The 25261-nt window shown below is 37.4% G+C and overlaps 2 protein-coding genes across 2 annotated transcripts in view; one reads left to right on the top strand and one right to left on the bottom strand.

Annotated features, from left to right (window-relative positions):
• LOC137273717 (protein-tyrosine sulfotransferase 1-like) overlaps window positions 1-23476 on the top strand; it is a 49987-nt gene extending 26511 nt beyond the window's left edge. Inside the window, exons 2-3 of the mRNA XM_067806560.1 lie at window positions 8004-9117; window positions 15923-23476. Of these exons, the coding sequence (XP_067662661.1) occupies window positions 8312-9117; window positions 15923-16238 (1122 nt within the window). The 5' untranslated portion in view covers window positions 8004-8311 and the 3' untranslated portion in view covers window positions 16239-23476. The remainder of the gene's footprint in view (window positions 1-8003; window positions 9118-15922) is intronic.
• LOC137276206 (TP53-regulated inhibitor of apoptosis 1-like) overlaps window positions 1-25261 on the bottom strand; it is a 447953-nt gene that overhangs the window by 140568 nt on the left and 282124 nt on the right. The gene's annotated exons all lie outside the window — the stretch shown is intronic.

Raw genomic sequence — 25261 nt, 5'->3', positions numbered from 1 at the left:
CAGGCCTTCAGCGTCGATGTAGCAAAGAAATGCATCGATTTTGACAAAATAATTTGATTTCTAGACACTTTAGATAAGGTTTAAAAGTGCTAATCAGAAGACGAGAGCCATAAATACCAATTTTTTCATGGCATTGTGATGTACTGAACTGAAGCTTTCGATAATTGGAATGTTGTCAAAAGGAAAAATCATTAATGATCAGCAATATGAAAATTGAGTCAACGATGATATTGTACGTTAACGTTTGTGATGGAAAAAAGTTTTAATTTTCTCACACAATATACGAATGTAAGACATTACTCATGGAGTGTTTCTAAATTATGTTCTGAAAATGGTTTTGTTAATAATCCATGCAAAAACGTTCACCACTTGAAATATATTCATTTCTTTCATACATATTTGCCAATTTGGCTCAAAGTTACATCTCCGATATGTTGTAGATAATCAGCTGATACTTAGTTATTCATCACGATAGTCAGCTTTAGATTTGGCATTTGATCATCATCAGATGAGTCAGGGATTGTGTTATGCCAACATAAGAACTCATGTATAGCGATATATGCTGGAGATATAACCCTGGTTGCTTGTGAAAGTCTCTCAGAAATATCAAGTTCACCTTGAATATCATGAAGTCCTCAAGATGCACTGATGAACCTGCTGGTGGTGTTAGAATAACTGGGGATTGTATAATATCTTTCACACTTATCTTAACTGCTCAACAGTATGAGCGTGTTTCACAAATGGTACTCGTGAGGATTTGGTGCGAAGAACAACACGTTTTTGAAGAAAATGTCTGCCACCATAAACATGATAAATGAAACATTGTACATACTTAACTTTTTGTCACAAAGAATTTTGTTTGCGTGGATATTTGTTTGCAGCATGTATCGTTAAATCATATCCCAATACTCACATTCAAAACAGTGAAATTTGTGTGCAACGTGATGAGCAAATGCCTTATCCACAAGGGTACCCTGCCACCCCTTAATGCTCTTGAAGTTCCATGTATGGCTTTAAAATCTAGGATTTTCTTTAATGTAAGCGGAGATTAAAATTTCTACAAATCCACTGTGAGAATTCTGTCAATTTGTTTACGTCAGTGGTCTCTTTCATGATACTCCCATTATAGTCATAGTGAGTGGGGCTGGCTAACTTTGTACCAAAGATCTCATTCTTTTCTGTGCATGAGCCAGTTAAGCCCAAAAATAGCTGCAAGCTGTAAATAATGGGAGACCAGTGTCGTTTCAGTGATCAGCACCATGGGCATGTGTCAACCAAATCAGGAAGTCTGACCACCTGATCCTATTAGTTGCTTCTTACGACAAGCATGCCTTACTGAAGACCAATTGTAACCTAGATCTTCACAGGTATATTTGCAATGGAGGGATGGAGGTCTTTTGACCGAATTAATATGATATATCTGCATTTGTTCCATGTACATATACTGAACTAAGTGGTTCAGCTTTGCTGATATGCAGCTGCACTTTAATGTCACGATAAAGAACAGTCACTCATCCTCATTTGTAACTGGAAGCTGCCTTTTAAGTGAAGAGGTTTAGAAGAAGTTATTGATGTTCTTAGAAACTGATATTCACAGTCTTCAGCAGCATCGATTTTTGTGGTTTCACAGAGTTATTGTTCACGATGTGATTTTGGTTAGGATTTATTTTGGGGATGAATATCAAAAACCAATTTTCCCATAAATTGTGTAGAGAAGAAAAGCCTTAGAATACTTCTGAGGAACAAAGCTGGGAGAAATGGACATTTTGTATTGAACTGTGATCCAGATTCTGACATCAGCAAGACTTGATTTCATACACACTCTTACATTTCATTATGAATGTTTCATTTCTAAAACACTGAGGTTTATGACTTTCATATCAAGAGTCCCTTGGGTGTGCCAGAAACCTGTTTATGTGGGTTTGAGCCTGGTTTGCTCCATACCACTGTGTCGACAGTAGAAATGGTAAATGCTTGAGACCTTCATCACTTCAAGCTTTACCCCTACAGGCCCATGCAGGTCTGGGGTTGAACAGGCCTTCAGCAACCCTTGCTTGCCATAATTATTTACAGACTGCTGCCTTATAACTGAAGTATTGCAGAGTGCGGGATAAAACTCACTCACTCATAACTAGATTGATGTTAAAACTGCTGTGAAACTGGCTGAGTGACATTGTACTTGTCTGGAGTGAGTGAATATGGTTTTACACCACTCTTAGCCTTATTCCAGGAACATCACAACAAGGAACGCTAGAATGGGCTTTTACACATTGTACCTATGTGGGGAATCCAACCCGGGTCTTGAGTGTGCCATCATGAGCAGGTGTTGTATCTATTTGGTGGCTCCATCTCCCTTCATTGTCAGGAATTACGGTGGGGTACACCAAAAATTGGCTTCACATGTTGTACCCATGTGGACAATCAAATCGGGGTTTTGTGCGTGATGAGCAGATGTCATATCATTGGGTTTGCTCCATCAGCCCTCATTTTTGATACAGATAAAATGCCATGTCATTTTATGCTCTGAGTAGTTTAAATAAAAGGATTTAATACTGCAATAGTATTTGAATCTAGTCTATTGTAATTTTAACAGTAGGGTTCTGTCAGGTATCTTTTGACACCAGTGCTTAATTTAAAACTATTTAACACTCTGCACAACAGAGTGAAGACAAATAGTTGTAGGTGCATTAAAAAAAACTCCCTCCAAATATTTACAAACTTGCTGATTTTATTTATTATCACAGTTACACATGCATTGTGCAATAAAACCTTTTTGTATATTCTCCCCGATTCATTTTCTACAACAGAGATGTTTACGTTTAGTTGATGACAGTAAACACTGTTATTTCCGGAAGCATGACACCTCCCTTGCTGATAACACAAAATCTGACGTCTGCACTGTTTGTTTTCTCCGCTTTATGTGACATTCGTCTTTGCTATTCACCATGGAGATTGAACGATTACACTGCAAAGGGTCCTTGGTGGCAAGGTGTAAACAGCCCCACACATTTTTGTCCCACTTTGTCTGCCATCATTCAGCTCACTCCACTGTGCTGAAAGTTTGTGGGGCAGTTTAGTAGCCTAGTGGTTAAATTGTAGGCCCATCGTGCCAAAGACCTGAGTTTCGATTCCCCACATAGATACAATGTTTGAAGCCCAGCTCTGGTGTCCCTTGCTGTGATATTGCTGGGAATATTGCTAAAACCGGTATAAAGCTAAACTCACTTTAAGATTAAATTAATTACCACATGTTATTGTCTGTACAATGTTGGCCATTGAGATGGTGGTAACATTCATTTTACCATACTTCAGCTTGTCAGCTGTTTTTGTTCTTTGAGTTTAATAGTTTTAATGTTCATTATCATGTCATTTTTCACTTTTTGATATTCCAAAGCATGGATCAGAAATATTCAGGGTCCATTTCTTAGAGTGAGTCAAATAGGGATTCACACTTAACTACTGCTAATCCATGTAAAATCCTTTCAGGGGTCTGGTGTGCCTGATTTTACGCTACAACGGAAATTGATGTATGTTTTTTTTCACATGTTTCAACAGTTAAGTGACTCCATGTTTTTCTGACCCAGTTCTTTTTTATTACCTTCCTCCCGTCCCATGCATGATGGCAATTATTATACAACATATACCAGGTGCATAAACATCCGTAATTGTAATGGCTTTCAGTTGTGTTCTGGCTGAGAAATTTGTCTGTTTTAAGATTTGTCCCAGAAGAGTGTATATTTCTAGTTCAGTAATCCTTTGTGTAGATAGTATCATGAGAACAAGACAAAATTTTGAAATTAGAACTGCAAATTCACCCAGAACTGGTTTGATTCAATTTTTATATATTTGACCCTCGATTTGCTCTTCATACAAGTGAAAACATCAGAATTTCATATAAGTTATAACTCTCAGAGTCTGCATTTTCTATTGTGAAATCCATCAACAAATTGGTTATGGCTACTGAAAACTATTCTCATTGGTCAAATAACCGGGTGTCAAGTAATGTAGTTAAAAGCAGCATGAATAAAATCTTTCTCAATCACTCGGTAGGGATAATGAAGGCAAAGAACAAGTTAATTTAAGCAATTTAAGAAATATGTGATTTCAGTTTGTGTGATTTTGCCAGCGCTGTACTGAATTCTGGGGGTAGTCTAGTGGTTAAAGTGTTTGCCTCTCAGGCTGAAGACCCGGGTTCAATGCCCCACATGGGTACAATGTATGAAACCATTTCTTGTCCCCTTGACATGACATTGTTGGAATATTGCTGAAAGCATTGTGAAACCCACTCACTCACTCGCGCACTCTCATTCATCCATGTTGAAGGACTTGGCTACTTACTCTGGCTTGAAGTAGCTAGTAGTAGAATGGTGTGTGATTGTAACCTTGGAGACGGATGTTGCATATGTACCCAGTGTGTGGACTGGTGATATTTCTAGTTCTAGTTTCTTGGTAATAAGCACATGATGTGAAGCATTTCACGAGCCCTGGCTAGTGTGCCATTCCATTTGTTGTTTCCTCTATCATGGTCCCACAATACAGAACTTACACAAACCAGCATTTGGGATGCTGGATCCAATAACCATGGCACTATAAACTACATGTTAACTGTGAAACATGATAGCTGTATTTGTGGTGGTGTGTGGTCTTGTGCAGCTCAAGTCACAATTCAGTTGAAGTTAAGCAAGTTGGGTGCATTAGAGTACTTGGATGGGTGACTATATACTCCCAAGGGAGTTGAGATTGATAATACGATGTGTTGTTGACATTAGCATCCAGTGGTCAAGGGGAGAAAAATACCAGCGCCTTAGGCAAGCACAAGTTGCATGGATATATGCACAATATATATATCCTATAATAATAAACTGTTTTGGCAGCTTGTTTCCTGAGAATTTCTTGGATTCCAGTCCCATCCCACAAAGAGACTCATGTGATGTGTTCACACCTTGGGCAAATGAGTTTGTTAAAAATTGTCTGTTCACCAAGCAGTAAATGGGTACCCGGTGGGACGAGTCTATGACTGCTAACAACTACTATTAACTAACAGAGCTTTGGTTATCCGGGTCCTAGTAAAGTCCATTATGTTGTATGCACTTAGAGCCCTCTCATGCAGCACGTAGCTCAGTTGTTATCTCCACATTATTTAGCATCAGGGCAACTTCTTTGTGGACTGGCTCATTAAGTTTGATTAAAGCTTCAGTTAGATATTGCATCCCTTATTGTGTCTGGACTTTACATTTTTGTTTCAGTTTTCATCTTTTCTTAATTTTGGTGGGTTAGTCGAGTAGTTAAAGAGTTTGCTTGTCGTGCCAAATACGCTGGTTTGATTCCCCACAAGTCTACAATTTGTGAAGCCCATTTCTGGTATCCCCTGCTATGTTATTCCTGGAATATTGCTAAAAGCAATGTAAAACCATACTTACTCTCTTTATAATATTTCAGCGTGTGCAGTTTCTCTATCCCAGCAGTGAAACATCATTCTGTAGAAATTCTAGTGTATAATACTTATCAGGAAAGTCCAAGCAAGAAGAAAAGTAATGAATGCCATTGATTGAACAGCATATAAAGTTACTAGGTTAAAAACGTCTGTATGACATAATATTGAACATCTGCATCTCTGAATATTGCTTATCCTTTGATATAAGATCCCCTTTGCAGCTGCACGTTTCAGCTGTTGATGATGGTAAACTTGTAACTTGACTACCTCAACTTGACATAGGCTCAGAACTTTAAAAATCTGGTGCTAAGAAATAATTACATTTTATGCATAATATATGCCTTTTATATTTTCCATGCTTTCAAGCAATATGTAACTCTTTATTTTTGTTCCATGTTACATTTCTTTTTGAATTGCACCGCACTATGCCCCCCGTCTATGTCTCTTTGGTTGGCTGGCTGGCTGGTTGGCTGGCTGTTGGATGCCTACAGTTTTTTGCTGTTTCTATTTTCCTTATTCCTTGGAAATAATTTGTATCATAATTAGGTGGATTTCATTTCCTGGACACTGCAAAGCAGATTTTGCCTAATGTTTTATCTCTTTCACAGAAACAAGTTAGACTTATCTGAATGGAGGAAGGTGTCATCTCCCTGTCAGAACTGAAAAAAAAAATCCACTAAACGTTTTTCATTGGAAATGTATTACTCAGGGGCGAAATTGATGTCTTTTGCTGTTTATGAATTTTTTACAAATTATTTTTCATCTGTTTTCATGTCAACAAGTTAAAATTTGACTCTGTTCATATTGTCCAGACCATATTTCTGAAACTAATTGGCATTCATTGGAACAGTAGTGTAGTAACTGCCGTACCTTAACAGAGACTTTAGGTGGTCTTAGTTCTACGGTTGTTTTGTATAACAGCACCCATGTGCTTAGAAATACAAAATAACAAAGTTACGAATATCATTCCATGCTATTGTTTAGATAGCTCAAGACCACTTTTCTGTCATTACAGAAAGATACGAAATTCTCTCATCTGTGCTAAAAGTAACAGTCAAATGGTTGTGAGCTGTTGATGATTCTTGTTTAGTTCACCTTTTGTGAAGATCCAGGTTGCAATAACAAGTGATCTTCAGGAACCCTTCAGTAATTGATCTTGTCATAAGACGGGTGGCTCTGGGAATCAGGTGGTCACGTTTGCTGACTTGGTCAACACATGACGTCATGTTCCATTTGCATAGAAGGATGTTCTTGCTGTTGATCACTAGATTGTCAGGTCCAGACTCAGGTATTTACAGACTGCTGCATATTGCTGGAATATTGCTGGAATATTGCTGAGTGTGGTTTTAACTTAAAGAACAAACAGTCAAAAACAAATCTTGTTTAGTTCACCTGAATCCAATTATATATCAAGAAAATGATTCCAGTCAGCCGTCCCTTCTGTTATGTGTCCAAAAGTGTCCATTACCACCATCTTTACTTACCCCAGTGAATTTATCTTGTCTTTTTTCTGCGTCTTTTCATATGGTCTAAGTTGGGATCTGACATGAATTATTCAAGAAAGTTTTAATGTAGATATTGAAATGATTCCGATAGTTGCTTGGTGTCACTTTCAGTAGATGTTAGCATATGCATTTTTCATAGAGTTGTGACGATATATTGTTGTAGCGATAATTGTGATACTTTATCGGACAATAAATATACATTGATACTTTTTTTCATATCGTGATATGTATCGTTGACATTAAAATTGTTAATTTTACACCAGAATTGAAGGTTATGCCAAATTTATACAGTTTACTAGGTAGAAAAATGTACATTTGTAAAGAAAATAAATGAGAAGTTAGCATATCGTGATGTGCATCGAATTGTATTGTTCAAAGATATTGCAATATGTATCGTATCATGAATTTTCTGTATCACCACACCTCTAAGTTTTCATGACTTTTTAGTGGAGCCTTCTGGATGACAGTTGTTTCATTAGTCCTTTGATACTAAAGCCACTGTCACGAAAGTTTGGCTGGGATTTGACAGTTTTTAAGGGGCAGTTGAGCAGCGTAGTGTTCAAACCATCTGCATGCCCTGATGGTCTGGGTGCAATGTGTGAAGCCCATTTCTGGTGTCCCTGGTCGTGATATTGCTGTAATATTGATAAAAGCGTTGTATCGGCTAACTTTCTCACTACTTGATTAAAATTTTCTTGTGGGTAAAGTTACAAAATTTAACAGTTTTACAGTAAGTGATGTGTAGATACTCAAAACTTCAGGCCCGTGAAGATCCAGGTTGGAACTGATCTTCAGTAACCCATCCTTATTGTAAGAGGCGACTTATGAATCAGATTGGGTAGTCAGGCTCACTGACTTGGTTGACACAATATCATGTCATTGCATCGCAATATATCCAGCTGTTATTCACTGGATGGTCTGGTCCAGACTTGATTATTTACAGACAGCTGTAATATTGCTAACTAAACCCACCCACTCACTCAAAAGTTCAGGTGAGCTATAGAAGCCTCTTACTTCCATCTTTTTCTATTGTTTGTTCAGCTGAATCTTTTTTCTGCTAACAGGGAACTCTGCAGCGATGGACTGTGAAAACTGAAGCCGTCAGCCAGCTGTGTCCATATCACCAACACCTTGTCATCTGTCATCGAATTTGATTTTTCTGAGGACTACTCAGAATTCAGAAGTTTGTTGTCAAACATGTGTAGCATTGTCACAAGTGTATGAGTACAAACACTGCCACTGTCGTTGTGGTGTTACCAGTAGCTTTATCCAGTGAAATCCTTATTTGAAAAGGTTGGGTTTTTTTCAATCTGTGATTTGGGTAGTTTAATTAGAAAGCCATTTTTACTTTGTTTTTTGTTTTATTGCCGTAATGAGAAGAAAACTATTGTATGGAGTTGTGTTCTGTTTGGCGGCTGTGTATATTCTTTACTATGCTTTACCTTGTGATAATGGATCAAAAATGTTCATGGTTCCAAAGGAACCAACAAAGTTCATTTATGACAACAAACACCGTGCCATTCCTTATGACGAAAATATGGACATCATATTCATTGGCGGCATGCCAAGAAGTGGGACTACCTTAATGCGGGCACTTTTAGACGCTCATCCGGAAGTGCGATGTGGGGAAGAGACGCGGGTGGTTCCACGGATTCTTGGCATGAGGACACAGTGGGAGAAGTCGCCGACGGAGAAGAAGCGGTTAGCCAATGCAGGAATCACTGGAGATGTGCTAGACTCTGCCGTTCGTTCTTTCATTCTTGAAATCATTGCCAAACATGGGGAAGCTGCCCCCCACTTGTGCAACAAGGATCCATTCACGTTGAAATCTGCTATATACCTTAGTCAGTTGTTCCCCTACTCCAGATACATCTTGATGATCCGGGACGGAAGAGCTGTCGTACATTCGATCATCACTCGCAAAGTTACCATATCTGGCTTTGACTTGAAGAGTTACAGAAAGTGTCTGCAGAAATGGAATCAGGCTGTTGAGTCTATGTATGGTCAATGTTTGAGAGTGGGGCCATATCGCTGTATGCCTGTGTACTATGAACAACTTGTGCTTCATCCCGAACTGTGGATGCGGAGGATCCTCAACTTCCTGGAGCTCCCCTGGAATCAGTCTGTGCTTCATCATGAGGACTATGTTGGCAAACCGGGCGGAATCTCATTATCAAAGTAAGTACAAACTGACCATGCTGTTTTAGGGTGTTATGATCCATAAGTTTCATGAATTTACATGTATCACGATAACCATGTCACGATTCAAAACATGTAACAATATCTCTTTTCGCAGCATTAATTTAGTTACATTTTGAACATGAATGTATGAAGCCCATTTCTGTTGTCCCATGCCATGATGTTGCTGACTTGTTGCTGAATGTAGCATAAAACCAAACTCACTCGCTCAATGTAGAGTAAATGCTCTAACCATCAGGAGGTACCCTTGACTGTCCAGGGCCCCATTTCACAAGGCTATCATAGCACTACAACTATGTTACAGTATACGATGTACAAAAACTATGAGAAAAGTGACAAGACCTTGGACTTATGAGAGCTTTGTGAAAGTTCTGAAACAGGGCCTTTACTAAGGTTGACCTTAACTCCCATATTTTAACATTGCACTAAGGTTACTAGTTAAGGTTAACCATAAAAAAGGTTGCTACGTGATAAAAGGCCCAGGTCCCAATTCCACAAGGCAGTCAGTCTTACAGTGGTGACCGTTGCCACTGTCATTCTGTATCTAGACTTGACAGCCATGCCTTAATTCCTTTGTTGAATAGAGCCCTTTTCCTAGATTTTGATGCTCCCATAGTGCTAAGATAATGTAAGTTAATGTATGGCACTTACAACTGTCTTAGGTCTCTGATAGCTTCGAAAATATAGGCCCTGGAGTGTGGCAGATGTTTTCAATCTGTATGAGTTCTTGTGGATAAATAAAAATGGATGAAATTAGAAGGTGTAAAAAGAATGTTTAAAAATGGTCACATTGTCCGTAATCAGTGTTAATACTGATGTTGTTTGCAGTGAACATATGAAAAAATCTAAATTGACCAACACATTTCTATTTCTAAAATGGTTAAAGCTTACAACTGAGGTCTCCCGGTCCACTGTCTTACAGCTCTCTGCCATCCAAGATAATGTGTTTTCTTTTGTGAAAGTTATAAAGTGTCCGAAAAAATTACCTTCATTGACGTAAGGATACAAAAATCACAAGCTTGTTGGGGAAAATCTCACTTTAATCTGACCCATGAATTTCTCAAAATATTTTCTCACCCAATAACCAATATTTAGAATGAAAAAAATCATGTTAGAGTTTAGACTTCTTGTGCAGTCGTGTTGGTCAAGTGGTAATAAACTAACACAGGGATGTTAGACTCTCCTTTGTTTGATCCCCTGTCTGTTTAGTGTGAAGGGGGGACCAAAATAGCCCCAGCTGCCTGTAAAGATGGCTAAGTTGCTGTCAACAGCGTCTCCAAATATCCAAACAGGACTAGACTTGGCCTCTCAAACTGTTTTAGCATGGCGGGCTCAGCTTATGATTGCTGTACAAGCACAAGGCGTTTATCATATTTACTGGCAATTATTATTCTCATGAACTATGTGGATGATGGGTCATAACTTGATGATGAATCGTACAAGAGGATTTTGACCTTTTGTATTGCTGGTTAGGTGGGGAAATAATTGATGTCACAGTCCTGAATTAATTTATCATGTGTTTTTGTGTCGCCCGTGTCAGTTTCAAAGACCTTCCATACGATTTGATTTCCTGAAGTGTCTTCAAAACACCAGAAACAATTTGATACTTGATATTTTGTCAAAATTGTAAAATTTAGAGCATCATAATAAATTTGATCTAAGTCACTGTAGACATTATCACCTGTGACTTACTCTTAAGTCCCTCTTCATTTAAATTTTAGTGTTTGGAGTTTTCTCTCAGAATGCTTTTTTTCCCTTACTTCGTGGAAAACATCAGATAGAGTGATTCCAAGTATTCATGTCCATGTCGGTCATACATTGTAACGGTTAGTGTACACATATGTATAAAACAATCTTTTTTTTTATATATTGATAGATATTCTTTCTAATTCAAGTGGATAGTTTAAATTAAGATTGTTTAGAAGTTTGACATTTTCTGGAAATTTTAAGATTGTGAGTGCAGTGATAAGTTGATATAAGTCATTGTGGACATAATCACCCTGACACCAGTTCCTCTACATTTAAATTTGTGAGTTCAAAGTTCAAGTAGTTTTCTCTCAGACTGCATGTCACATGGATTCTTGGCTGAAGTAAATTGTGTCCTTGACAGATTTGTTACTAATTAAGAAAGTCTTCCCCTAAAAATGCCACCTAAATGCTTGACACTAGAAAGATATATGTTTTCAGATTTCTGTCTCTGATGTACTTGTTTAAAGGTCACATGCAACCAAAATATCAAACATAATTAAAGCACGGTTATCACTTTTTCATGATATATATAACACATTGCTGATAAAAGAAAAACAAATTAACAAAATTATAAGTGTACAGTCGCTAATCAAAAGTGCAATATTTTGTTCTAGGGTTTACCTCCCTCTAAGCGTAGCAGCTGCAATACTGAACTCAGTCAGGGCTGGTGGGTGTGCACTCAAGTGTAACAAAGCCTTTTCATTGCCCACTGTTCATTAACCGATATGCTTAGCCGGCTCTTTGTTTATGGCTTATAAGCCCTGTAGGTGTTAATTTCAAATTGCATGTGGTCAATGATTGAAGTACTGCATTGCATATTATCATTAGCAGACAGGCAGGCAGACATATAGGTGTCAGGAAACCAGACATTGAGTTTTCTCTGTGACAATCTGCTTATCATAATCAACATTTTTTTTTTATTTTATGTAACGAGTAGATTATTTACTTGTTTGTGAATACAACCAAGATTAGACTACTGCTGACGACCTCATAGTGTTTCAAGCTATGAGAACCTATTCAGTGTGCATGTGTTATGAGCGCAGTATAGCTGTTGAAACCACTTTTCCCCCTAGCGCCAGAGGAAAATCAGTAAATCGTTTGAACTTCGATTTCGCAGGCTTTTTTTCATCGCTTTTTTTGTCACCTTGATAGGTTTAATTGGTAGTTTTGATGATTTGTTTCGGTATTTGCAAAGTTGTTTTACGTTGCTTGTGACGTTTAAAGTGGCTGAAATGAGCATCAACATACAGACTTCTTACTTAGAACTACAACTGTTTGTTAACATTTAGCTGAATATATTTGAAGACAAATTGTTTGATATTTGGATATTTTTAAGCATAATGGGATTTTACTACCAACAAAATGAATACAGGTTCTCATTACTACTGACATTAGTGGTATTGAATTAATATTGATATTTTACAAAAGCAATCAGTGAAATTGGAATATGCTTTCCATGAATTTTGCAAATTTTCATTTATCAGGAAATTTGATATCTTTTCGCAGTGATGTTATCAAAACATCATAATTCTGCTGTTGATTTCCTCACAGAGGTCATCTGTTGTAGGAACATGTGTTCAACAAGGCAGCCATGCTGCTACAGCAGCACATGGATTTAACAAACTACACAAGAAGAAGTTTGTTCATTGAAGTGTAGTTTTCCACACAGAAAACTTTTTCCACAATTTTTATACCACTTCCTTAATATATATTGGTTGAGGATGCAGAATTGTATAAATAGCATGTACTTTGCTGATGTAATTAGGAAATACTTTTAGGGTTGAAGCAAGGGTTTGTTTCTGGAACTGAGTTGCAATGATTGAGGAGAGAATTTTTGTATCAGAATTTTTTCAGTGAACAGTATATTTTTTTAGCTTAAAGAAGTGCTCAATGATATTTTTGAAGACACATGTATATTAAAAGTCATGAATGATTTTTCCATCACTGTCGAGGGAAAAAAGACACACTATTTGTTCTTTTCAATTCCTTCAATGCCTACAAGGCATATCAACCAGAATTTGGGGCGGTGGGGTAACCTAGTGGTTAAAGCATTTGTTCATTACGCCAAAGACCCAGGTTCTATTCCTCACATGGGTCCAAAGTGTGAAGCCCATTTCTGGTGTTCCTGGTCACGATATTGCTGTAGTGTTCAGCTACAAGCGATACAAAACAAAACTCACTCACCCATTTAACTACAGTTTGCACTTTACCGAGAACTTATATATGCCCAGTTATAACATGTTTCTAATGGTGTATTGTTTTTTACATAAGTTTAACTATCTTGTCATGCAGATAGCATCCCCAGTAGATGTAAAAGGTGCTCTCTGTTGTAGTGTTATTAAGTCATGTAAAGCAGAGCTCACTCTGAATACTCTCCTTAAACATGATTGAAGAGTTCTAGCTGGAGTAATGTGTGTTAGTGTTTAAGGGAAATGAAAATAAGGACAGATGTGGGATTGCATATTCTAATTACAACAACGCAACTCTAGAAGGTTTTATCTTTGAGGAGAGTTCCTGGCGATAAGGACCAAGACATATGAACCAGGAACTACAGGCATAAGGCTGCAATAATTTAATTATTTGTTTTTCATCTGAATTTATGTAACATTTCAGCAGGAGATGTTTTACTCTATTCTAAGGTACAGTGGGACTGTAGCTTGGCCTCATGGTTAAGTGTTCGCTCGTCACGCTGAGAACCTGGGTTTGATTTCCCCACATGGGTACAATTAGTGAAGCCCATTTATGGTGTCCCCTGCCATGGTATTGCTGGAATATTGATGAAAGAGGTGTAAGACTTAACTCACTCATGCTAAGGTAGAGTAACTGTCAGCCAGTGGAGTTTTCTCTGGGATGTGATAGACGAACTATGCCACCAGTTCTCTTGCATTTTGGACCACTTTCGTTTCTGTACATTGTTCTTTATGAATTTTTTATGTGCAGTAATGGTAAAAATAATAAAAATTGATTTCTTTAGTGGTTTAAGTATCCATCGGGAGGTGGTCATTAGTGCTATTTATTAAAAATTTTCACACACTATATATGTTACTATCAAAAATATCATTTTGGGTCTGATGATATTTTCACAAATGATCACACTAAAAAACAGACTAAAATAGACAGTAGTAGTATCCTACATTTGGTGATAACAAGACGGCCAAAGAAGTCCTGTAGAGATAATTGGTTGGTTGGTATATATACTCTTAAAAAAAGGTAGGGGAACTGTACTTTCCATGTACACTTGTCGAAATTGGGAGATATATGGGATTGAATCAATGTTGATACAATAACAATGTTTTGAGAATGCATCTCCACACGGATTTCATTCAAAGCAAAGCTGTTCATTCAGTTATTCTCCTTGGTAGGTGACTGGAGTGTGACATGAAAATTTCAAGTTTACAATTTTCAGTCGGTGCCTGATTTTCCTCCGAAGACCCTGACCATGTAAGTGATGCAAGTGATTTATCGACCTGCCTGAAAAACTTCAAGATTCATAATGACGCCCCATGCACATGTAGGGGGCTCTCATGTTGTGCACGTGCTTCCCATGCATTGTGTTTGCGTGTGGTGATAACGTGAAATGATGCTGCATACACAAGATGAATGCCATTGTAACGTTCCTCAATGGGTTTGCTTTCTACCAGACTTCAAAGTTCAGGTTCCCCTACTTTTTGTGAAGAGCATATTACAGCTATATGGCTGCAGTCTGTAAATAATCAAATCTGGACCTGAAAGTCCAGTCATCACAGTGTTAGAAGCTACACAAAAGATGTTTTAAATCCATAGAACTCTCCGTGTTGTTCAGACATTTTGTCTACAAAATTTAGGATTAATTAAAACTGTATCTCTGAAAATAAGTAGATATGTCGAAAAGAATCGGAGAACGATTCTGAGTTTTAAGAGCCAAGACTATTAATCCAATATCTGGTCTCTGAAATTAACATATTTTGCAGATAAAAGGGTTTCTAAATCATCATCATAAAATGTTATGAAAATTAGCCCAGAGGTTTTCTTTATTTTCAGACCCCATGAACCTGTTGTAATCTGACTTGCTATATATTCAAGACTTATATGGTATTTCTTGGATATATTTGTTTCTGTGTCTGTATGACAGACTAAGCCAAATACTGAGTAAATATAAACTTATAAATCTGGAGTTAGAATATATTCACTAGGGTCTTAGTGACAGTGCTGCAACAAGTCAGTTCAATTCATTGAAAATCTAATCTGATGCATTAGTTTTGATTTTTGATAACCATTTTCAATATTTCGATTCCATATTTGAATGCCCATTGAAGTTTTTTCCATTCAACCCGAACGTAATTTTGTCTCCAGCTCCAGCAGTTTCAAGCACTGGATTAAGGCAAAATGTGACTGGCTGATGCCATGTTAATTATCCAATGAGAACTGTTGTTAGTAGACATTGTAAAGCTGACAATGGACTTCACACTAAAACTGCTGACTCAGAGAGTTAAATGAAATCTGACGTTTGTACTTGTATGATCAATCGAATCGAAAATGTCAAACCGAGGATCCAGTATCGAGAATCAAGTGGAATTGAAGTCTGGGTGAATCTTTGCAACCCTTGTGACAAACTGTTATTCTAATCCGCATCTTGAAAGAAACATTGCATGGTTCCAAAATTGCGAATAGCACTCTCACCCATTTTAGTTTCTTATACCAGTATCCTATTTCAAATGATCATATGTTATCAAAAGATGTGACATTGATATTAGAAACTTTAAGATTAAGCCACCCCTTTGAATAAGGTATGAGGCTGTAATGATTCTGCCTTCTTTCCGACCCTGGGGTGGTCGGGTAGCCGAGAGGTTAAGTTGTTCGCTCATAACGCAGAAGACTTGGGTTCGAGTGTGTGAAGGACATTTATTGTTTCTCCTGCTGTGACATTGCTGGAATGTTACTGAAAGCATCATAAAACTAAACTCACTGACTCTTTCAGATCCCCAAGATGATATTGCTGTAATATTACTAAAATTGGTGTAAAACTCACTTAATCACTCACTCACTCTCTTTTCAGAACTGAGAAATCTACAGACCAAGTGATCAAACCGGTCAATGTTGAGGCACTGACCAAGTGGGTGGGCAGCATTCCTGACGATGTTGTACGAGATATGGCCTCGGTGGCCCCCATGCTAAGAACTCTTGGCTACGACCCAGATGCCAACCCACCAGACTATGGAAAGCCAGACCCTCAAGTTTCCGACAACACGCTACATTTACAAAAGAATAAGGACCTGTGGCAAAAGCGTGAAAAGGACATTTTTGACAAATTAGATGAGAACAAAGACAAAGAGGCTAAAAATAGATATTCATCCAACTCGTCTGTGCACTGATCACATGAGAACTATGAAGTATTATGAATGTATAAATGATAATGAATACTGTCTCAAAGATCATCCTTTTACACTCAATATCTGTACATGTGTGGAAACGCTAGGAGTGTTAAGAATTGAATTCAAGGTTTTCTTGTCATTACCCACATTACATGATCCAGTTTTATGGGTCCAACAATTTAAATGCTAGTGTGGTAACCTCTAAGGCCCCTAGATCCCCCAACCTCTTCACACCTAGATCAGAACCTCTCACCTAGACAGCTCTGCCCCTGAGGTCCCTGGACCTTGGGATTCATGAAAACCCAGGACCCCAGGACTATAGATTGTTTGGCCTCTGGAAATCTGACTTAATTCTTTAAAACGGCTGAGTTTGACTGCTGGTTTTGGTGCTCCAGTCAAATGCTGATGGCAATCTGTCTGATCCTCCACTGTGTAGGATCAGAACCACTAAACTGGCTGATGTTGGAATTAACATGTAGATCAGTGGGTCCTTATTTCTGTCCAAATGGTAAATGTTTCTGACTTAACGGATCCGAAAATTCACACTTCAGATCTAAAGGACCTAAGGACCGCAAAGTTTCAAACACAGAGGTTGAATACTAACTGTGATAAAAAAAACCCATTATTTGATGTTTACATGGTATACCTGTTGGGTTTTAATCGTTATCACAGGTGAGGATGATGTTGGTTGTTCTATACAGAATGTAAGCATGCAGGTATTGATAACACTGTGATGTATCTCTTGTATACTGATGTTTAACACTGGCTAGAAAGGATGGCATGTTATAGTCTATTTCACTGTGGATCCTAACATAAACAATGAGCATGATCCTAGAAACAGCTGTTTGATATTCCAGTGATAAATTGTGCAGTCCTCATTATTATTTATCACAATTATAGTGTGGAACATACGTTTCCTATCAGATCAAATATCCCTGTAACGAAAATAGAGATGAGTAAGAAACATTTGGTTACAATTTTTCAGAAATCTAGAACCAGCTGGAAAGACAGGGTACAAGAAGGGAGTCTTTTTGGATACTGGAAATTTTCAGAAGAGTGTCAGGAAGCTAACTGAAAATATTTGAGCGACTGATATTAAGAATTTGAACATTTTAGTCTTTGGCATTCATCATTAACCAGTTGTAGAAAGGGTAAGTAAGAAGGGCCAGTTCTGGTTTGTTTTAATTATATTTAACCATGAGGAACACTCGATCTCAATATGAAATTTTTAAAGAGCGTCTACAGAGATGCTCAAACAATGACTTAGGCCGAGGACAGGATTAAGTTACAACAGGACTGAACACTCTCATAAAAGATATTATGGCCATTTCCCAAAAAGTCAAAACACTGAATGAATATGTCATTTAGTTACCAGTTGTTGAAAGTTTTCAGGTGAAGAAATTCCTGCTTTCAGTCACGTGAGCTCGTTCATTGCTTTTTAGGGCAATCTTTCCTCATATTCTGAACATATTTCTTTTTTACCAAATATAGCCTTTGTCTTTAGAATAATAATAATAATGAAAGATAAGGGTCCTTTTGTTCCACAGGACCTGCACAGTGTATGAACTGAGCTGGTGTGGAAGTTAACAGACATGTTTAGGGCACTTGACGAACAAACTGCATTGATTAGGAATAACGTGGTAGGATGCTTTTAGTAGATTTACTTAGGAATTTAAATGTTCAGTACTGGCAGTCATGTGTTTTAAGGCCTTGAGACTATTATGTTGCAGTAATAAGATAATAAATCTAGCAAATGAATCACAGTATCAAGGACAGTCATGTCTTTGACTAGGACCATTTGCAGAAAAGAAAGGCAGCTGTTTTGAAATTCAACATGGCTGACAAAACATTATGGACAAAACTCTTATCAGAGAATCTATTTTGATTGTTTTAAACATTTTTCTCAAGATACAAACTTAAATTATATTTCCTTTACATTGACTCATTTTCTCATTTTCAGTTATTTAAACATAGACAAGTCTTTTGGCCTAAGCTAAGTTTCAAATGACATGTAGTGTGCAGTAACTTCTTATTTTATTAGTGATAAAAATTTCAAGTCTTCCTCTGTTTTAGCCTGTTGATGTCCAAAATTTTGTGTATTAAAAGGAAAAAAGACAACATGTCTGATAAATTTCATACCATTTCTTCAGTGTACCCTCGGACTTGCAAAAAGGACCTTTTCAGGGCCCTTTTCCAGTGTTGTTCTTTATCTCTTTCAGGTTCCTGTCATTGTACCTTTCCCTGAGTTTCTTCAGTGTTATGTATTACCATGAGATAAATAGTTTGTGTCCTGTTAATATTTTGATCGTTAGACCAGACGGCATCTATTAAACTGAATGCAATTGTTACGCTTTTCTTACATACCTCAGCCTGTTGTTAAAATATGGAATTCCAATCCTGAAGTTTCTTATTGATATATCATGTTGAAAGCACCTGATGGTGTATACGCTTTTGTTCTTCATGATGTATAGTAGGGCTGCAACAATTCACCTCGAATCGATTTTCAATATTGGACCCCAGATTAAATCATTTTTGATTCAATTCTTCTTAAAAGTTATAACGTCAGATTTCATTTATCTCAGAGTCGGCCTATTTAGAGTGAAATCCATCATCAGCTTGGCAATGTCTACAAACAACCATTCTGATTGGATAATTAGTTTCAACGGCTTATGTTTTGCCTTATTTCAGTGCTCAAAACTGCTTGAGTTGGAGTCAAAATTACCCTCTGGTTGTGTGAAAATAATTTAAATATGTTATCAGATATCTAATTGAAATAGTGATAATGTTTTTTGAAATTTGAAACAAAGGTGTCTGATTCAATTTTCAATGAATCAAAATGATTTTGAATCATTGTTGCCCTAATGTATAGTGTTAAATCCTAAAATGACTGAACAGTACGCAGCTAATTTTATCTGAAGGTTTTAATGTATTTACACTCTGTTGAATTTGTATAGCAATTTGACTGGAATATTTGAATGTTGAATTTTTAAATGAAACCATTTACTAAGAATTTTGCCAACATTTGACCTTTTCTGGCCAGTAACCATAGGGGTACCATGTTATGTTGAAATAACATATGTTTTATTGTCATGAAGAAATTGAGTAAGCTGTTTTAACCTGTACAGAGTTTCATTAGGTCATAAGAATGTTGATTGTCCCTGATTGAACACACCGCTGTTGACCCATCCTCTGTAATCAAGGGTGTTATCTCTGTCCTGTGTTGGTTAAATACTCTTGATACATTTAACATTGGTAAACCTGTCTGCTATGGATAAGTCAAAATCATAACTCCTGCCTTGGACATACAAGTCATGACATACATTTCATTTTGAGGGGTGATATTGGCACCAGTTAGTACCATTATTGATTTTAGTCAGGCTCAAAGGATACAACGGTGAAATATCTCAAATACACTTTGAAATAACTGGTGTTTGAATTTGGGATTTAACAGATGTTTATTTTAGAGTTTTCAGTGTTTGATGTGACAGTCATCTCCACGTTGATAAAAATGTCTTTAAGAAATCTGAGATTTGTTTTTAAAATTTCAGAATTATGTTTGCCAGAAATGATAGAGCATGTGATTGAAAATTTTCCAATGCTGGTGAATTCATCTTGGAATGAGTAAATCTTGATTATATCACAGTGAACACCTCTGTTTAGATTTCCAGTAACTTGACAATGGTGCATTCATTCTATTCTGCAGTAAGGACATCTCAGGGAATAACCTCAGTTACCCAAAACTTTGAATTTACTCTCATCCAAAGAATACTTCAGCAAACTGCTACTGGGAAAAGGGCGTATGTATGCTAATTTTTGTCTGGGGTCTGTGAGATAGCTATTCTACAAGAAATTTATGAAATGGTCTTGCAAGTGACCTTTTACCACATTCTATGTTAGTTGTTTTCAATATGTTACCACAAGTATTTCAAATACCAGATTGTTATGTTATCCTCTGTACAAACTAATAGAACAGGTACCACTGAATGAGCTAAGGTGCTGTTACACAAAACAACTTTAGCACTAAGACTACTTTATGTTTGTGTGAAGGTTTGGGAGGTACAGTCATCTTAACTCTAAGGTTGTTTTGTACAACGGCTGCCAGGGCCTAGATATGTTAGCTCTCTTAGCCCCAAGGTAGTTGTCAGTTAATGGTAATGTATGGCACTTATGACAATATTAGTACTAAGAGAGCTTCCAAAATCAAGGCCCAGGGTTTTATATCAGAAAGCAGTCTTAGCGGTATAAGTGTATAAGAGTACTGGTAATATGATGACCATAGTGCTAAGATCTTTCTTTACAAGAGGACCCAGGTGATTAGGCTCAGAGAATTGGTTAATTGCTTGTCACTGAATCTTGATGATTGTGACAATGTTTGCCATTCATTTATCTGACCATACTCAATTATTTACATGGCCCCCATATAGCTGGAAGAATGATTGGTACAACAAAACATAATGTTTTCCTCTGAGCTTCTGATTACCCCTTGGCTTGGTGACAATAGAACCCTACCAGTACATTGTCTGATCAAAGAGTCAATAAACCTCCTTAAGGTTACTGTGATTACATCTCCGAAGACCTGGATTGGATCTAGCCTTCAGCAGCCCATGCTTGCCATAACGGGTGACAACTGGAATCGAGTGGTCAGGCTCACTGACTTGGTTGACACGTCTTCTTATCTCAGTTGTGTAGATCGAGGCTCGTGCTGTTGGTCACTGAATGGCCTGGTCCAGACTATATTATTTACAGACTGCCGCCATTTAGCTGGAATATTGCTGAGTGTGGCATGAAACAGCAAACAGATACTGTTGATGAATAAAGGTTGATCTTTGACTTATTAGTTGTAAGGGCTAGGTAAAGGTGTGAATGTGGGAAAATCATATTTATTTTGATGTGTATAAAATATTTTCTGGTGTGTGGGTAGTTATCAGTTGAATCAAATAACGCATTGATAGTGGTTTCATGTTAATTCCATGCTATGTTCAATGTTTTATTGAATTTGTCCCTCTGGATTGTCATAGTTTACCAAAGCTTACATAAATGGGGTGCTCTGTAGTGGCTGAAATCCTTTAACATGTTACCCATGTTGAATCATCATACAGTATTGTAGACTTGAATACATATTATGTATGTTTTCTTGCGATGAAAATTACCCCTGCTTCTCAGGAAATGATAAGATGATGGCTATACCTGAAATATGATCAACCATTATAATGATACCAACTGCATTTCTTAGATTAGGTTCAAAATGAAGTTACTCATCAGGATATTTGGGGTATGTCGTCAGGCTGTATATATGGAAAATTTATGCCTCAAGTGCAAATGTTATCATGTTGAAATTTGCTGTGTCAGCATAAAATTATCTTGTCAGTATCACTAAATATGTGCATCAGCTGAAGAAGTGCATACCATGCTGTTCTTTGCAGTTGTGAAATTTTTTCATTAGGATGCCATGAGATTGCAAATCTTTTAGATAAAGCATTATGATTTGGAGGTCAGTTAAAAAACATGGCTTATCAAGGCCTGTGGGTCTTTTTAATTTCCTTTGTACAATTACCAAATTTGAATGAAGAAAGTCGTGGTAATTGATGTTTCTGATGTGAATCGTTGTGTAGATGATAAATCATTTTTTTCACCATTGACACTTTTGCCAATTGTGATGTTAGCTTGAGTTGAGTTGAAGTTTTACATCATACTGGCATAGTTTCAGGTATATAGCGACGAAACCAAGTCTGAGTACCTACACATTTTAGTTACAAAGGCCAAAGGAGTTTCATAAAATGTGTATTTCATCACTACAATATTAATTGCAAACAGGAAAGTGATAATATCAAATTTGTCATACATATAGATCGTTACAATTTGGTATTTTACATCTCAGAGACTGCTTTGCCAAGTGGATGTTTGTGGCCATAAGTATGAGAAAGTAACACAGAGATTACTGGCCTTTATCATCATCATTAAACAATCAGACTGTCTTTACATGGTGGCTGATGAACCAACACAGGGCATTTGAATCTCTCTGATGGTATCTTGTGAAAACAGGAAATGTTACCAAGGAAACAGTATTATCAGTACTTTACAGGTTTGTACACATGGCACTCCTCCATCAGCCTGGAAAGGGCTGAAACCAGTGAAATGCTCTGATAATTTTGTGCAACTAGATTATTAACACAATCTTCACACTGAGTAAGGGATGGTAGCTTAATGGCAAAAGCGTTGGCTCATCATGCAACAAGACTTGGGTTCAATTCCACACATGGGTAGGGTACAATGTATGAAGCAGATTTCTGGTGCTTAGGTTCCAAATTGAGTATGGTATCTAGGAGCTGACACAGAATTCGCACATGGAATAGTTCCTTTGATACTTGTAGGTTTTTCCCTTAATTGTTCAGCTGGAAACAGACACACATGATTTAGGGCAGTAGGCTAGCCTAGTGATTAAAGATTTCACACGCCAAGGCAAAGGCCCAGGTTTGGTTCCACAATTGGGTACAATTTGTGAAGCCCATTTTTGCTGTCCGTGCCGTGATATTGCTGGAACATTGCTAAAAAGCATCATGAAACTTAACTCACTCACTCACATCATTAGTATGTAACCTGGGGCGGTGGGGGTGGCGAAGTTATTATGGCGTTTCTCTCATCACACCAAAGACTCAGTATTGATTTCACTGACTGGGTACACTCACATTACTACTATGTCATAAGGGTAATATGTATCAACAGATAATGGAGGGCTTGATGTATATCAGCCTGAGTAAACATTAACCTGGTCCAGCAATATCCTGGAAGGTATGTCTATCATTTATATGCTTGAAACATGATAATCAAATATGTGTCCATAGTTGGCTTCTTCAAACTTGACATTTTAACATAGTTTAGTTGGAATACTCACATTTAACTCATATTCCAAGGACCAACTGTTGATACTTGTACAAAAAAAGCAAATGACACAATGATTTTTAACAATCCCCTTTTTATCAGTATTTTACAATAATCAGTTTGGGGATATTTGAAGATTTTTGTGTCAGATGCTTGTTACTGTATAATATTGTAATTGTTCAAGCTGTTGTTTTAGCTCAGCAGTTCCAGTTGGAAGTTTGAAAGCTGTTTTATGGAATGACTGTTTGTGTTTGATTGTGAGGATATTTATGTGAATACATGTATTCATGTTTTAATGCAGAAGTTGTAATTTTTGGTTCTTAACTGCTGTGTATAAAATATGGTGAAAACTGTTTTTACATCCGATGTTGTTGCTTGTCTTTGGAGTAAGTGAGTATGGTTTTAATCCACTTTTAGCAATGTTCCTGCAGTATCATGGCAGGGGACACTAGAATGGGATTCTCACATTGTACCAATGTTGGAAATCGAACCTTGGTCTTCTGAGTAATAAGTGAACATTTTAACCACTAGACCACCCTACCGCCTGACTTGCATTTGTAGAGACAGCTTGTTATTGATATCTTAAGAAATGTATCATACTTTGTCATCCATAGAGTATGATACCTTTCTTATTGTTCATCAACTCCAAAATGTGAATCAATTAGAATACTTCTTCATATTTCAAATTGTTTTCAGGTTTCATGGGTACTAGTGGTGGTGGTCTGATTAATTGAAATAATCAAAGATTGATCACAATGACGAAACGACAAGGCAATCCATGTTTTATCATAATCGAGTGAGTGAGTGAGTTTTATGCCGCACTCAGCAATATTCCAGCTATATAGCAGCGGTCTGTAAATAATTGAGTGCACCAGACAATCCAGTGATCAACAACATGACCATCAATCTTCGCAACTGGGAACCGATGACGTGTGAACCAAGTCAGCGAGCCTGACCACCCAATCTCTTTAGTCACCTCTTACGACAAGCAGAGTCGACTTTTATGGCAAGCATGGGTTGCTGAAGGCCTACTCTACCCCTGACCTTCACGGGACTTCATCATAATTGAACTCAGGACACTTTGCTTCCATTAAAAATGTTTTTCACAAGCTCGCTCCAAGTCATGATTGAAACTGTCGTAAGACTTCAGGAAATTTGTTCCTAACATACTTGTCACTCCATAAAGGTGTGCAATTAGCAAAAACAACACAAAGGAACTACATGTTTTTTCTTTCTATTTTTGTGTTTGTATTATCAAACCACCAGAAAATTTGATAATTGACGCGAACCAATTATCTTCAATGATTGATTGGTTGTAATGAACCAATCATCTATTATGAGATGTTAACCGATTACCAACACTATTAAATAAGCATATTTTAGTATGTACCATGATACGCAAGATAGGTATTCGGATTAATTATTAATAGGTTAATACATAATCTGCCACATTCCATTCACTGAGTGCATGCCCATGGGTCTACTTCATTACTGCTTAGTCAATGGATCAATGTGCATTTGTTTTTTATTCCCAGGTCTATGGAGACTGAACAATGTAAGCCAGTTAACTGTCACATCACTGTCTCAATCTATTATTCAAATAAGTTTGGTGAAGTGTTGCAAAGAAATGCTGAAGATGAGTCGTGTTCAGCTCATCAGTGTGACGGGCGGTGGGGTAGCCTAGTGGTTAAAGCGTTCGCTCGTCACGCCGAAGACCCGGGTTCGATTCCCCACATGGGTACAATGTGTGAGGCCCATTTTCTGGTGTCCCCCGCCGTGATATTGCTGGAATATTGCTAAAAGCGGCGTAAAACTCACTCACTCGTCACTCATCAGTGTGACAAATTAATGTCATTGTAAGCAGTGTGCAAAATAGCCACTGAAGATTTACTGGCCCAACTGGACTTTTACTAGCCATAGGCTTGCGGGCGAGTGAATCTCCACAGTTACTGTCCTTACTGGCAAGAGAATTTTCATGAGGTCATTTTGTAAATAATCACTCTCTCGGACTTGCGCTATAACACACCTTTGAAGCATGCTACATAGTGGCCTAATAAAACTGCTCATCATGTTATCAGCTTGATGATGAAACCTGTGTCTTCAACAAATTTCGGACCAGTGAATTATTTCTAGTGGGCTAGAAT

This window comes from Haliotis asinina, chromosome 1 (genome assembly GCF_037392515.1).
Source record: "Haliotis asinina isolate JCU_RB_2024 chromosome 1, JCU_Hal_asi_v2, whole genome shotgun sequence".
Lineage (NCBI taxonomy): Eukaryota > Metazoa > Mollusca > Gastropoda > Lepetellida > Haliotidae > Haliotis > Haliotis asinina.
This window is presented reverse-complemented; position numbering and strand designations above follow the sequence as displayed.